This window comes from Hypoxylon fragiforme (genome assembly GCF_022984875.1).
Source record: "Hypoxylon fragiforme strain CBS 206.31 chromosome Unknown GGS25scaffold_5, whole genome shotgun sequence".
NCBI lineage: Eukaryota > Fungi > Ascomycota > Sordariomycetes > Xylariales > Hypoxylaceae > Hypoxylon > Hypoxylon fragiforme.
This window is the reverse complement of record NW_026054760.1, coordinates 1,190,455-1,205,908: the sequence shown is the minus strand read 5'-3', so window position 1 is coordinate 1,205,908 and position 15,454 is coordinate 1,190,455. Positions and strand designations below refer to the sequence as shown.

At 46.9% G+C, this 15,454-nt stretch overlaps 5 protein-coding genes across 5 annotated transcripts; 1 reads left to right on the top strand and 4 right to left on the bottom strand.

Moving 5' to 3' along the window:
• Nucleotides 1-44: 44 nt before the first annotated feature.
• GGS25DRAFT_490045 (high-temperature-induced dauer-formation protein-domain-containing protein) lies at nucleotides 45-3,807 on the top strand. Its single transcript, XM_049260958.1, has 5 exons — nucleotides 45-613; nucleotides 736-1,440; nucleotides 1,503-2,099; nucleotides 2,154-2,397; nucleotides 2,452-3,807. Exons 1-5 carry the CDS (start codon nucleotides 518-520, stop codon nucleotides 3,441-3,443), a joined length of 2,634 nt encoding a protein of 877 aa, XP_049116539.1. The 5' UTR covers nucleotides 45-517; the 3' UTR covers nucleotides 3,444-3,807.
• A 350-nt stretch (nucleotides 3,808-4,157) lies between these two features.
• On the bottom strand, nucleotides 4,158-4,629 carry GGS25DRAFT_273872 (uncharacterized protein). The gene has a single exon (XM_049257407.1). It carries the CDS (start codon nucleotides 4,573-4,575, stop codon nucleotides 4,204-4,206), a length of 372 nt encoding a protein of 123 aa, XP_049116538.1. The 5' UTR covers nucleotides 4,576-4,629; the 3' UTR covers nucleotides 4,158-4,203.
• Nucleotides 4,630-4,808: 179 nt separating this feature from the next.
• Nucleotides 4,809-8,679, bottom strand: GGS25DRAFT_521564 (Las1-domain-containing protein; the record flags this gene model as incomplete). The annotated part of the gene is made up of 10 exons (XM_049264082.1): nucleotides 4,809-4,833; nucleotides 4,915-4,997; nucleotides 5,258-5,392; nucleotides 5,484-5,575; nucleotides 5,682-5,895; nucleotides 5,975-6,008; nucleotides 6,089-6,160; nucleotides 6,285-6,372; nucleotides 7,245-7,882; nucleotides 8,315-8,679. The coding sequence occupies 10 exons, from the start codon at nucleotides 8,677-8,679 to the stop codon at nucleotides 4,809-4,811; spliced, it is 1,746 nt and encodes a 581-aa protein (XP_049116537.1).
• A 1,673-nt stretch (nucleotides 8,680-10,352) lies between these two features.
• On the bottom strand, nucleotides 10,353-10,685 carry GGS25DRAFT_490026 (uncharacterized protein). Its single transcript, XM_049260957.1, has one exon. The coding sequence runs from the start codon at nucleotides 10,628-10,630 to the stop codon at nucleotides 10,382-10,384; it is 249 nt and encodes an 82-aa protein (XP_049116536.1). The 5' UTR covers nucleotides 10,631-10,685; the 3' UTR covers nucleotides 10,353-10,381.
• Nucleotides 10,686-11,312: 627 nt separating this feature from the next.
• GGS25DRAFT_490025 (uncharacterized protein) lies at nucleotides 11,313-13,537 on the bottom strand. The gene has a single exon (XM_049260956.1). It carries the CDS (start codon nucleotides 12,929-12,931, stop codon nucleotides 11,789-11,791), a length of 1,143 nt encoding a protein of 380 aa, XP_049116535.1. The 5' UTR covers nucleotides 12,932-13,537; the 3' UTR covers nucleotides 11,313-11,788.
• Between the last annotated feature and the right edge of the window lie 1,917 nt (nucleotides 13,538-15,454).

Sequence of the window (15,454 nt, the reverse complement as noted above, 5' to 3'; positions counted from 1 at the left end):
ACATTAAGCAACAACGCCTTATCTGAATTAATGAACCTGTTTGAAGTTAACAGCGAATGATACTTTGCTGAACCTTGAAGTAGCAAGGCGAAGATCTAGAACTTCAATGTTGCCTACACACTAATTGTTTACTTACTCACATACTAAGGTACCTACTAGGTAGTAGTACCTTCCCACAGTAGTACTACAAGCATATCCATCACTGAAACATCAAACTCAGTGCTGGGTAACACAACTCAAGTTACAACACTGAACACTGAACTCTACTAGGTTAGGTACTGGGTATCCATCACTGCATCGGCATTTACTACATAGGTACATCCAATACATACCTTCAGGAACCCGGAACTTACAACTTACAACTTACAACTTACATATGTACCTACATACAACTTACAAGCACACGTACACGTATACACGCATACACGCATACAGTATTCTCACACACGACCATCATTTTCTCAATTCCCCGGTCCATCACGCTCGTTCAATGTAGATATGTTATGACTTCATCGTCATGGGTGCCAGCGACTCCAAGCTAGTCTTCAAGAAGGGCATCTTTAGGTTGTCAGAGGAGCGACACATACCTGCCGATGACCCCTATTGGACATCTGTTAGTACTACCCATATCATCTTTTCCTTGGTCTATTCCTTGTTCCCGTTGATCTAGTACGACTACTACTAGTAGTAGGTTATGTATATGCAAATCTAATCATAATATGGATCATTATATAGTTTTGGGAACTACCCGAGTCCACAGAAGACATATTCAGCCTCTTTGCGCCTGCCGATATCCGTCGAACACGCGACAGAGCCATTGAGAACCTAGAAACCCTCGTCCTCGCCGTAACTTCTCGCTTATTTATATTGCGACATCATCCCTCATTCCCCGATCCCGAGTTCGCACCAGAGCGCGATGCCCTGAACTGCATTCGCATCCTCACCCGCGTCCTCCCCTACCTATATGAAGTAGATCACTTGCAGGGATGGGAGAGCAAGTTCTTTTGGGGCACCAGGAGAAAGCGCACGAGGCGCTCTACCATCGCAAATGAAATACTTTTCGATGAAGGTCAAGAGGATGTAAAACCACCCACCGACGAATTTGAAGATGCAAAGCCCTTGGCCGAGGAGCTCATCGACACTCTCGTTGACTTATTATTCTTCTCCGACTTGACCGTCCCGAAGCAGCCTCATGGGAAACCCAAGGTTACTTATGCCATCTGGCAGAGCGGCGTGGGCTGTAATACTGCCGTGCCTACGACGAAGGAGTATGAAAACAACCGCTGCGAGATACTGCGCCTACTCCTGACTCTGGCCAGTCAGAGCATGTACACGTCCCCCAACATACTACCGACGAAAGGCACCCGGGCTTTAACATATCTATGCACTTGCCCGGATAAACAGGTGGTTTTATCGGTGCTGTGCTCTTTGCTGAACACCGTAAGTTCATACCAGCTACCACGAGATCTAAACTTCTATAATGCAGTCGCTAATACTAGCAGACCCTCAAATACAACCCGGCCAGCTGGCGTGTCCCCTACAATACATTAATGTTTAAGGATCCCAAGGAGATTCTCATTACCTATACGCTACAGTTTTTACTCATAGTCCTCCTTTACCCTATACCCGAGCCTGCTACGGGCTCTGCCCCGAAGAACTTCTACCGCCATTTCCTGGGAAGGTTACATCGTCCCCAAGATTTCCAATTCATTGTCGATGGTATGACACGAATACTCTACCAGCCTATTCAAGCCAATATCTCGTATATCCCTGGAACCCAAGCTACGGCTAGATTCTCCCCCGAGATCATCATGCTGTTCTGGGAGGTCACTCAGTGCAACAAACGGTTTAGATCTTTCATGATTGACACGCAACGAGCGCACGATTTTCTCATTCTCGTCCTTTTCTATGCTACCGAATACAAAGCAGATGCCTCGAAGCAAGGCGTGGTGCGGATGTGTGCCTTCTTGCTACAGACGTTGAGCGTGGAGAAGAACTTTGGCATCAATCTTAATAAACACTTTGAAGGACAGGATACCTTACCACCCGTGATTCGGATACCAGGATTCAAAGGCACCTACGCTGATTTCTTGGTCCAGGTAAGTTGATCTGCACAAACCCATTTATAAGACAATTGGCTAACTATGATCAAGTCTATTTACAACCTCATCACCAGAAGCCAGGGGAAGCTTTCTGCCATCTATCCGGCCTTACTGGCTGTGATCAACAATATATCTGCCTACTTGGAGGGCATTAACGGCACTACAGGTTCAAAGCTACTACAGCTGTATAATTCCATGTCGTCTCCTTCCTTCCTTCTCGCCAATGACACCAACCACGATCTTCTAAGTTCCCTCTTAGAATCCATAAACGCCATCATTGAACATCAATACAAGAGTAAGTCGTGATCTATCTAACCTCCAACATTGGTCTATACTAACAGTAAACTAGAAAATGCTCACTTTATCTACTTGATATTGAAGAACAGAAAAAAGTTTGAAGCTCTACGCACTTTTACGCTGGAAAGTGGCCAGGAGGAAATTGAACGACGGAATCGTCGGAGAAAGGAATCGGGACAACCCATAGACCCGTTCGACATAGGATCCAGGCGAAGTTCTGTGGAAAGTTTACGTAGCCCTACTACGACGCAACCCAGGACACCCACCCTGAGCAACGTACCAGAGGAGGACACTACATTCGCGATTGGCGATGCTGAGGATGAGAGTGACGAGGATGAGGATGACCGGCCCACACCTGCGCAGTCGACACCCAGCGAGAACCCTTCTCAGGCATCTTCGGTCGCTGACGTAGAAGATGCGGTGCCGACGCAACTGAGAGGCATGTCTGAGAAAGCTAGAGGCAAAATGCCTGCTGGGGTTCCTACCTTTTCTAGGCAAAATAGTACTACGAGCCTGGGTAGTTATTCGGCAGGTGGACAGTCAGTCCCCGGTGCATTCGAGCCCTCGGCGCATTGGATCGAGAGCTGGCTTCCGGAACTTCCCCTCCACACGATTCTGACAGTTATACAGCAACTGACAGCTTTGATCACTCGCCAGGGGCTGACCGCTGATGTGCCATCATCAGCGACACTGCAGGCCATCCAAGAGGCGGACTTGGTAGGTGTAGAGCCATCTCCCGTCAGAGTCCATTCCTTCGAATGGTCGCCCCTCGCGCTAGGGTGGTACGAGTCGTTGGTCTGGAGCTTTGTGTTCACGGGCGAAATGCAAGTCGCCAAGGGCACCGTCGGGGTATGGAACGGGACGGCGATCAAGTTATTCAAAGTTCAAGAAACGGCGGCTCAAGGCCCCACACTTACGTCTCCCCGAGGCGCGGTGGACGCCGTCGGTAGCAATATCGTATCGAGAATCGGATCCATCAACCTACGAGGAAATGCGCCTCCATCACCGGCCTCGCCTGGACTGCCGCCGCAGCGTAATACTTAGTAGCAATGCGGGGTTTGATCGATCGGGACGATTAGGAACCTTAGGCTAGGTAGTCAGATAAATCAATGTAATGTGCGAACGTGCGTCCTACAGAGAAGTAAAGGCTTCATCGTGTTTCCTAGGCAATGTTGGGGGTGTAGGTAACTCGTCTGGCAAGGGGTGGGAAGGCATGGGAAGGCAAAGGAAATTCGATGCATAGTTAGCCTGTCTAGTACGTATATAGTACTAAGCGATTTTATTGAACATCATGAAGCTACATATATATGGCGGGATTACCTTTTAATGAAGGGGAACGATGTTTGGTACGGGATTGGCATTCTTCATAGAAGTTGATAGAACAACTGCCAGCAGCTGCGCGGATAGATCCACTTTCCACCCTAGCACGTGCCTTAAAAATTGCCTAAAATTTTATTTTCATCTTTCACTCTCTTTACTTAATTCACCTTTCTTACTGCAACGCAGAAAGAACCATTCCCATCAGGATTAATTAAGATAGGCAACCTGCCATCCATCCTTACGCCAACTACTCAAGCTGTATCGTGCACGTTGTTCAAACTCGCGTACATACATGTATGCCATATTCATATTGTATGGTATATATGGACAGCCGCATTAGGGTTCCCACGCAGAAAGACGCCTTTGATGGTGATGGTGGGATGTGGTTGGTAGGTAGGTAGGTAAAGCTGATGTAGGTATGTCGCTTGCAGAAGAGAAGAGAAGAGCAGAGCAGAGCAGAGCAGAGCAGTATCCTATCCGGATCTCACGAACCTTGCCCCTTCCTCCCTCCCTCCCCTTGCCTTGCCTTGCCTTGCCTTGCCTTTCTCCATTCCATCCATACATCTACCACACCCGCACCCGCACCCGCACCCGCACCCGCTTCTACAAATGCTAGAGCTTGCCGCTCAGACATATATATATATATATATATATATATATATACAACAGCGCGCAAGTGTGGACAATGAAGCAATATTGAAAGAAACCCAGCAGCCTCGTTTTGTGCTCTTGCCATCTTGGTGGTGAGGGTCGCGGCGTTGCTTCCGCAAGTAACCTGTTTTGTGCTGCCGCCCCGTGTTCGAGATGGGGTGGGGGCTTGGTGCTTGGTGGAGATATTTGATTTGATTCGGTGCATGTCTGTCTAAGGTTAGGTGGCTATGTAGGGAGATGGGAGGACGGGAAGGGAGGGTGGGTTTAAGGGGGATGTCGGCAAGGTCATGTCATGTCATGTCACGGATGCTATATCGAACAACAGATATTTAGACTAGCATTCGTTTGAAAATGAAATTGTATCATTTTTTCATACGTCTAATACTACCTACATATCTATAGGTATAGACCTACATCTGACTGACTCCTTTTTTGCCTCTACATTTTGCTACCAGGTGGTGGTCTGATGATGATGATTAGCATCGGGAGTGGTCCAGGCTGGCAGTGACTACCTACCTACTCACTCACTCACTCACTCACTCACTTGAAGTTGTTCTTCATGGTTCGCAGCTGAGCCATCACCTCCACGGGTTCCGTCTTGCCAGTAGCCTTTTGGATCTCGGGGTCCTTGAGAGAAAAAAAGAAAAAAAAAGCGTTAGTTTGCCATACTACACATTACATACATATATACTTCTTCTAGGTTAGGGGTAGCCAAGACAACTTACCTCTACTCGCATGAACACGTTGTGCAACTTTTTATCGTACGAAAAAAAAAACCGTTAGCTCTCTCATCCCTTTTTTGTTTTGTTTTTTTCGTGAAATGGTTTTAACACATCATCATCATCTCATGTTGTAGGTAGGTAGGCAGGGAAGGTTGGTCAGGTTACCTTCTCGTCTCCAATGGTGAACTTCCCCTGCGTCTCCCTGTTGTTCTCCGCGAAGGCCTGCAGCTTCTTGACGGCTTCGCTCTGCAGGACCGAGACGCCGAACTTGACGTTGGCTTTGGTGTATTCGTGGCCGGGCTGTGTGTGTGTGTGTGCATGTGTGAGAATTTAGTCGAGACGGAATAAGTTGCAGGGTTGGCGTTGGAGGTAGTGAAGTGGGTGTACTTACGTAGACCTTGGTATCGTCCGGGAGGGAGGCCAGCGTCTTGTTCAGCGCCGTGTGCATCTCCTCCGCCGAGCCCTCGAAGAACCTTCCACAGCCTTGACCCCAAACATTAGTCGAACTCTTACTCTTACTCTTTCTTTCTCTCTCATCCCCAATATATCCCCTCAACCGGGAGTAAGGGGGGAATGAATAGGTACTTACCGCCATGGAACAGCGTATCCCCCGTAAACACAGCCTTGTCCTCGCCGTCCTGCACGAACCAGCAGATGCTGTCCTGCGTGTGGCACGGCGTGTAGAGGCCCTTGACGGCGAGGCCGCCGACGCGGAACCCCTCGCCGTTCGCGGGCGTCTGCGTCGCGCTCTGGCAGTCCTTGCCCCCGATGATGGGGAGGGTTGGCGTGCCTAGGTCGGTGCGCTATTTCGGGGAAAACTTAAAGTTGGTACCAAAAAAAAAAAAGGGGGGGGGGGGGGGGTGGGTAAGTAAGTAAACTCACGAGCTGATCATTACCACCCGCATGGTCCCAATGGCTGCAAGCAGTAACATCAGCATATCATGCTTATCATTTCTACGTACCCGTCACACCGAGTAAAAAGAGCATCGTGCTTACTGGTGCGTATTCACGATAGCCGTGAGGTTGATCTTGCCATCTTTAATAGCCTGCTTCAGGACAGGCGTGACCCTATACGTGGGTGCAATTGACAATGGTCAGTCACTGAGCCAAGAGTCGTGTAGGTGGGTAGAGAGATACACGTGATAAAAAGATAGGTAGATAGATAGATAGATAGATAGATAGACAAACTCACTCCTCGGGATGCGCGGGGTCAATGATGACGGCGTCTTTCGTCTTGTCGTCGACGAGCAGGTAGGCGTAGTTGTCGCTTGTGCCCGTCCCTATAAATCAATTCAGTAGATCAGTATACGCTCTCAGCTTAGCCAAATACCAGGCAGGCAGGGTATACACCCCCTTTTATATTTCAGGACAGATAGCATGAGAGTAAACCTACACATGGGAATTGATTGGATATGCATTGCGCGAGAGAAGGCGGGCTAGATATGTAGGTAAATAATGGAGTTTAGCGAGGAACCTTGATGAGGTATATCTATCTTCTCTACACTATCTCTCCTCTTTCTCACTGTTCCTGTGTCTTATTTCAAAACTTACAGCCGTTGTAAAAGCACCGATTCTGTTTCGAGTAGTAGCTACTACCAATGGCCTTGCTCGTGTGACAAAGCTCGTGCGATACATAAATAATATAAGCAGGTGGGTGCTATATTGTCAAAGAACGTGAGTAAAACCAGACCAGTCAAAGGAGTTGGAATATTAATCAGCCAAATGGGATTCGTGATATTGTATGTATGTAACGATCTCCAACGATTGTCGCTGGTGTCGCTGGTGTCGCTTACAAACCTTACAAACCTTGAAAACGCCGTAGAATATTCCATGACGTCGGTTTGCTTGCCTAAACGGCCCGGCAGAAGTACCGAATGTCTGAGGTGCCAGCTGCCAGTATAGGTCTAAGTATAGGTCTAGGTTACCTAGGTACCTAGGTAGGTATGGCCTCATATCTGCGCAGCCTATCACGTTGCTTGAATTTGTCATATGGAAGATATACCTTTAACCTTGACAATTCAACTTTATATACGGCCAAAGGTGTATTTGAGTATATTGGTATTATAAGTAGGTACCATAGGATGACGCTACATAGCACATAGCTGGGTAACATGCAACTATATAACTCCAATCGGCTTGGGTTTCCACGGACCTTCATACCTGGACCACCCCTTTACTTGACTCGGCTGCTCTCGACTTGGCTTCTCCGTGACTTCACGCGAGGGGCCGGTGACATCCATAGCGTCGAGCTCAGCATCCAACACCCTCACATCAGCTCTAGCAGCGTCTAGACTCTTCAGTGCGGGTGCGGCGGCATCTGTGTCACTTCCCATGACTAACGAGGCCGATAAATTACCATCCAGTATCGCCTCAGATAACCGCAGGGATCCGGATATGAGTTTAAGGTCCTCGGATGAATCTCCGATTTCTGCTAGATTTTGCAGCAGCGTGGCCTCATCCCACTGCTTCAGCTGCTTGTACAACCCCTTGGCCTCTGCGGTCGACTCTTCGCCTAGATACCGCAGCAATAGAGCTTGGCAGGGGTTTGGTGCATCGCTATTAGCGCCGGGGATGTCCTCGCCTGGGAGGTTCTTCCAGTAGAAATCCCATATCCACGCGAGCGCCTTCTTAGCCGCGGTCCTGAGCTTGGACAGCGAGGGCAGCTGTTCGTGCGTGGCCTGGTGCCGCAGCTCCACAAATGTCGCTGGCAAACCGATAGTTTTGGCTATCGAGTACATGCTCACCTTACGCTGTTTGTCCTGCTGGCTATCCAGAAGCCCGGTCACAAAACTATAATTATAGATTTCACTTGTTAGCTGAATAGTCCCAATCCTTCGGTAATATGGTATAAGCTTGGGAGCCAATGGCTTGGACCCTTTTTGCATTGTCCGGGGCCGTTGGCTCTAAGCGCTGGCCTCATTAGTCGCCAATGGAATGGTGCGAGCTAATAGGTAATCCATTTCGCCATAATGCCACGTGAGGCTAGCACCAGCCTAGGCCAACCATGCCAGAATCTCCGGTCTCTCCGAACAGCTACATATGTAGGTACGCGAGAGAGAGAGGCATCCAATGTCATCCATAGTAAGTGAATCTCCACCAACGAGGCTGAAATGGGATCAAGGATTATGGTGGGGTCCATAACGAGATGAGTAGCGAGAATAGGGATAGTCTGCCGGGGCTGCGGGAAAGCGAATGAGTAGCGCTGATAATAGATGTACATACCGACTAAAGGCAGCCGAGTAAGCTGCCCTAATAGCATACGAAGAAGAGTTGGCCCTAGTCCTCGTCTCATGGATGTCGCTGAGGATAGCGGCCATCAGGAGAGCTGTTGACTCGATCAAGTGGGGACAGCCGCCGCGCTGCATCCACATCGAGACACGCGACACGGCATGTTGCTTTGCGGCCTCCTCTTTGACTTTTATCTCATCGTCGTCCTCGTCCTCATCCTCGTCATCTTGGTTGTCCTGGAGATCGACTAAGCTGCCTGATGTGGCTGTGGCGGTGGTTGACGGCGAAGGGTAAAATTGCCGACGAACTTTTAATAACTCCCTACGATCTCTCCAAGGTGTATGAATATACTGAACCATAACTGAGGGCAGCGGGGTGATAGTTCAGAATGACTCAAATAGTTTACTGTATGATGAGATGTTGAAAATATTGGCGGTGAGATGATACGATTGGCGTTCGTGATAATTTGATTGGTGGTGCTAAATCGGAGTCAGGATGAAATAAAAATCCAGGTTTTTGTTGTTCAATTGAAGATATTAGATCCCACTTAGTTGGCCTCATTAGTTTAGCAACTTTAGCAACTTCAGCTACCTAGGGGTACCTAACGTTATACACTAACACCACTAACTTGACTACTATTGTGCTAGCCACGGATACTAAAGTGAAGCCTCCCTTAGTGTTACATAGTAGATAATCATATTGGCACGATTACTCACCAACTATGTATGTATGTACTTATTTGAAATGATTCTTGTAAGTTTAGCAGTAATATTTACCTGACACGTCGTAACTATTCATAACATCACGGACATGAATTTGGGTGCAAAGAAATTGAGAGTCAATAATCCTCAAGAATCCCGAAGGTAATTAAGAATGTCTTCAAGGGTTGTAATTGGATGGCTTTAGGTACATGGTAGATACTTAGTGGTAAATAATCTTTCGATATCGTGAAGTTTAATCTTTGGGAAGTGATATGTGTTATAACCGGAGGGGTAACGTACTACTAAGTAGTATGCGGGGTTCCATGTTCTCTTCATCTCATGTTATCGATAACCGCTGATAGCCCACCATGTATACGAGTGCTATAAGCCTCTAACCTACTACTATTTGGTATGCACCTACGCCGATAGCTCGCTTCAACATTACATACTACTAGTAGTATGAAGCTAAAGTCTTCAGCTCTTTGAACATGAGGTACATGATTATACGTATGGCTAAAGAGACATCTGGAGCTGCACACCGGTCACGGAACCATGGAGGAAAGGGAACGTGAGGGAAACTTGTTTTGCTTAATATATAACGCAAGCACTATATATGAATAGGTAGGTAGTCGTGATTTCGGTGCATGGGATAGAAGAGTCTCGGCTTTACTACGTATGCCTACTAGGTATGTAGGCATGTAGGCATGTAGGCATGTAGGCATGTAGGCATGCACATTACATTACACTAGGTTAACGGCTTTGCCAAGATGGTATGTAGGACCTAGGTAAGGTAGGGTCCTTGTGTAAAAATAAGTTAGGCCGCCTCTTTTGCAAATGTGCGCCTTGACACATGATCTGCAAATAAATGAAAACGAACTATCAAAGGGCAAAGAAGAGCAAAGGCCGAAACGAAATAGCCTGCTTGTGACTTATCTAGGTTAGGTTCCTACATGTAAGGCATTTGGCACCAGTGGTGTAGTGTGTACAGCTCGGGGAACTAGGAAGGGGAGCGGAGGGAAGGGAAGGGAGCGATGGAGAATGGGAGAAGAGATTTATTTATTGGGAGGGCTTTGATGCACCCGGATTGTCCGTGATGTCGTATTAAGCACATGATGAATATGTAACAAAAAGAAGGAGAAGATTGTCCATATTGACTATGGCTATGTAGGTCCATAGTAGTTAGTTAATGTGGACTTTTGTGTAGTTAATATGGGAAATCCCGTCTAACTTTTTTGCACCAGACGGTTTCGTCTTACCTACAAGGAGTTAGCACTTCGTTTAATTTTTGAGGCCCCTAACATTAGTTAGCTTGCTATATTCAACGTTGCTAGCAAAAGCTGGAATTTTGGATTTTATTAGGTTAGTTAAGCTGGTTAGGGAAGCCTTTAATAATAATAATAATAAAGTGTGTGTGGCCCAGCACACGCTGCTCTGCTGCTGCGGTCTTGGGACCCATCGTTGCCAATGATTCTAGCCCATCCATCCACTCGCATATTACCCAAGTACCTACTTTGGCCAACGAAAGATTCCACAACTTCCCAAACGTGCATGGAAGCAACAACGACCTTTTTATTCTTTTTCCTTTTGGGCTTAGGTTAGAAGCGGACATGTGACGCAACCATGGGCTGCATGGCAGCCAGATCCACTGCTCCGTTATAGCCCCACATGGATCTTCTAAGTTGGGGATCTCTGCGTGTTGGAGTGGGGAAGAGCCCACAATGGGACGTCTCGGGCCAAGGGCGTGGGTACGCGCTAGACAGGGGTTAGACGGTAGGTAAGGATGTGTGTACACTAGTGTAGGTAGGTACTAGGTACATATGTAATGTACCTAGTAGGTATGTACATATGTACATAGGCATGTACCTACACACTGCATTCTGCATGTGTGTGCATGGATGTCAGTGGGGTTTTTTTTATATTTTTCCCTTTTTCTTTTCTTTCTTTCTCTTCTCCCACTCCCACCTCACTCAATAAATACTCCTTGACGCAGAGCCCCAAATAGAACGTTGGAGATCCCTGTTTAGCCTGCCCGGTCTGAGCTTTGCCCCCTGCATATCGAACCAAACGTAAATTGGGCTAGCCTATCAGAAAACTGCCCTACTGCTTTTGCTTTAAAGATTGATCGTTTAAAGGTACTTGGGTACATACAATTCAATTCAATTCAATTCAATATCGCGGATGACCCCTCGATAGGGTTGATTTACTATAACTAGTACTATGTAGTACGTACATACATACATAGTAGATACATATGATAGTAGTTATACCTGACAACGCTAGTAATATATGGATTTTTATAGTAAGAAGAGACAAGAGTCAAAGCCCCCTTCTTCACGTATGTACAGTATCTATGTATCGTATATATGTAATGCAGACAGGCATCGGGTCTATAGCGTATCCCTAGAGTTTTGAACAAGTCAAGGTGAGATAAAAATTTAAACCAAAAAAAATAACACGACACATCACGATCGGCACACGTATTCACAGCTTAGGCTTGCAGTTTCGGAACGAATTTTTTTGGCTCGGAAGAAGTTATTTTCTTGATTTTTTTTAGAGTGGATCGAGGCTCCGCGCTTCTGTAGCACGACAAGCCTTTCGTCCTGATTTATCAAGTTCTTTTTTACTTATGGTTTGGTTTGCATGTCTAATGCAATTCCTTTCTCTCAGGTTAACAGGTAGTCTTCATGGGCTTTCCAAATATCCTTCCCCGTTCACTCTCGGATAACCGTAATAAACAGTTATCCTTGGAAAAATATCACCGGGCTTCTCATATCCAGTTTTCCTGGGCCGTGGTTGACTCCGTTGTCCCTTTCTTCTCCTTCTTGGTTTCCTCTTCTGCTTCCTCCTCATCCTCCTCTTCGGCGTCTTCCTCTGCCTCGCCGTCCTCGTCATCCGAAACCGGTGGTTCCCAAGCCTCCTCTAGTTTCCATCCTTGCCCCTTTGCTCGGTAGGTCGAAGTCAATAATTGTGACGTAGTGGTTCGGTAGTTGTCCAGTCCAGGATCTGTGTCTGTCTTGGTCGGTGGATCGTATAAACCCATGCCAACTAAAATCTCCCCCTCCTCTTCCTCCTCCTCCGGCTCTTCCAGTGGTTGATAGGGTATAGACTCCTCAGGTTGTACTGCTAGCTGCGGTTGTTGAGCAGCTTGGAATTCATCCGGAGTTGGTGGCGCTGTGCAAACATTGTACCCTTGCGTAGCATAACTATCCCAGTTGTAAGATTCCTGGCTGAACGATGGGAATGGCTCCGTTTCGGGGCTCTCATTAGCCATATAGTTAGGCATAAACTGGGGGGTGGAGTTCCACGTTTCCTGTGATATGTATGCTGGTGTGGCTTGCTGTTGACAGGCGGTATATGGTAGGCAAAGTGGCGACATAGAGGTCATGGGTGAGGTTTGTCCTGAATATGCCATGGGGGTGGGTGGTAAATTCTGGTATCCAGCGTAGATATCTGTTTGGTGGTATGGCATTGGTGCGGGCATGACATATTGTGAAAAGTCCGGCTGTGGCATAGGAATATGCATGTGTGGCTGCTCGATCTGTGAAGACGGATGCCAGCTGACTGGGCGGTTACTCCTCTTGATAGGGTCCTCTGGCGTGGAATAAGCTGCACACTCTTGCATTTGTTGCATGACAGCTTGGTCTAAAGCTTGCTGGCGCCGCCGAGCAATGGTGTTATCGTTCATCATAGTCCTTCGGCGTGCCATCATGGCCTGTGGGCTGTTACTAGCACTGCTTGGCTTTACAATGCGCATAGCTCCTGGTGTTCGTTGCCCAGTAGAACCCCGAGATATCCTCCGCATCGAGTCAGACATGGCGAACTGGCGTGATAGTTCATCGAAGGTTGGCTCTGATGGGAAGTTTTGGACCGGCAGATAAGACATATCTGCCCCTAAGAGTGAGGGCATCATGGTGAAAAGGTTGTGGTGGTGGATAGTTAGCAGTGTGAGGTAGGTTGTGAGAAGGTCACGAAGAGTTGAGAGGCTATGTGACAAGAGAGCTCATGGAGGTGGGAGGATGGCCAGATAAAATATGCGGCTGCTTCAAAGATGTACTTTAAGGCTACTCATCAGTGACTAAGAATGTGGACTGGTGAGAAGGCAAAGGGTTCATTTAAAAAAAGGATAAATCAAACTAAAAACGTGGGGAGAGTTGCTATGTGAGATGGCATACGGATGATTATATTGGGGCGGTAGGGCCGAGAAACAATAGCTACTTAGAGACATGGTCTGGTTTGGCATGTGTATGCATGTAAGTAAGTGCGTGTGTCTGCGCGTGTCTGCTTCACTTGTATGACGGTTCCCGCCTAGTTGTTTTATTTTTTTCTTCCTGCGTCATATGGTTCCGGCAGGGATCTGGTCGGTCTAAAAAGGGATCCTTCATTGTGGTGATAACCGGGGACGGGCGGATGGTGATGAGAACGTTGGCGTAGTGGACTAGGCTAGGTTGCAGCCTTTGACTTTCCTATTCCTTGCCCATGTACGTCCGTACTAGGTACTATCATACTACTATGTATGGTATATTCCATGTGGGCGGGCGGTCAAAGGAACGGGGTTTTTGACCATGAACATGAACGACGTCCAAAAAGGACAAAGGCCACTAGAGGGCCTGAAGCAGTAATCCTTGGCCCCCATCGCCTTGCCCCTTCCGTACCGTTGCTCTGCGGCGTAAACAAAAGGCGGGTTGAGTGTGGTAAGGGTTGTGGGGTGTGTGGTGTGAGAAGAAGGGGGGGTGTGTAGGTTTGTAGAACGTGAGCAGAATTTGACGGAAGGGTGCGTAGGGATGGGGAAAGGATGTGTGCTTATCCTAGCGTCGGCAAGGAGAGCTTTGCTTGACAACGGCTATTGATAGGCTCATTACATAGCATCTCAGGGGAGGGGTGTAGGCGTCAGAGGCGAAAAGGAGGCGTTGCCAGTTCATTAATCGGGTTTGCAGCAAGGCGACTGACCCTACCCAGGATGCAAATGACTGCAACGCATGTACATACCTACATACATTAGCACATACATTAGGTACTTACCTAGTTAATGTATTGTATTGTATTGTATTGTATTGTACATACATATAATATGCCTACATGCCTAGTTATAACAAGAACAAGTTAACCGTTCCGGTAAGATCCAGCAGATGCTTCTTCGAATCCGAGGCGGTTCCATCGGTAAGGTAACCCTGGACAGCATTGATATGACTGGCTCGATTATTGATACTAGACACACATACTGTGCCCTATTAAACAGACCCTTACTGAGGGATATGGTGCCGATAAGTTGGATACTATCCAGACCCGAGGGGTCTTTGGATAATTAACCACATCCGTAGCCGCTTTGTTACCACCATTGTAGGTATGTACAATACAGCTACTACAGTAGTATACATTAGTACCTACATTATATGTAGGCATGGACCGCGTAGTAGCCCAGGCTCTCCAGGCCTTAATAATGGGCTACCGCGCCAAGAGAAGGACACGCTTTCCCAAAGATGGAATAGGGGATAAAAGGGGTAAGATTTGGCGGAATGTGTGGGGAGTACGTGGAGGCGAATATGTACACGTTTGCGCCGTTAGCACCATTCTTAACTACTACACACTACATAGTTAATGTCTACATTACATACTACGGTGAATCTCACTCAAAGAAGTTAGATCTTCCTTTTTTTTTTTCTTTAGAGAATGTCAAATGTCATGGCTTCCTCTTCCTTCTTTCATAACGACTAATTATTAACCATGAGATCGTGTTAACCTAGATAGTTGCACTTTGCTTCGCCTAATCTTCATGTACTTCGCCCACGATCATATCATAGGTAATCTTGTATAGCACCAGGATCTGTGGGTTTAATGTACCACGTAACTATCGTACATACCACCACTGTCATGTAACTTGATGTAAGTGCTTAGACTTATTATTATAGTACTAATATAGTAATATGATGTTTCTGAAAGGAGGCTTCAAGATGCAGACAAGGGCTCTTTTTGTTTTGCATCACTTGTCACTGTTGTCAGCATGTTGAACATGAACATTGAATTTCAGATGTCCCACCATACATAGTAGATACATTGGTACATCAGTACCTGGTCCTATGTAGTATTCACTTGGCCGAGATCGTACCTGTGATAGTCGGGTTTTAAAGCCATCTGAAATGAACTATCTTCGGAACGATGATTGGATCTGAGTCAAAGCAGTTTCTTTTATGGGTTGGGTTGGGTAGGGTTCTATTTACATTTTGGAAGTGTGGGATAATCAGATTGACAGTACATACCATGTAACTGTGTATTGTACACTAATAGTACGTACTCATTTCAATACCTGAATACTTTGTAGTGTGTATGGATTATCAGATGTGAGACCCCACCGTTGCGCAGTAGGCTGCTTTTCCGGAAAGCTGCGCGTGCTCCTTGCCTTAAGTTCTTCAATGTCTGGCCCCTCTAAACAACCCAG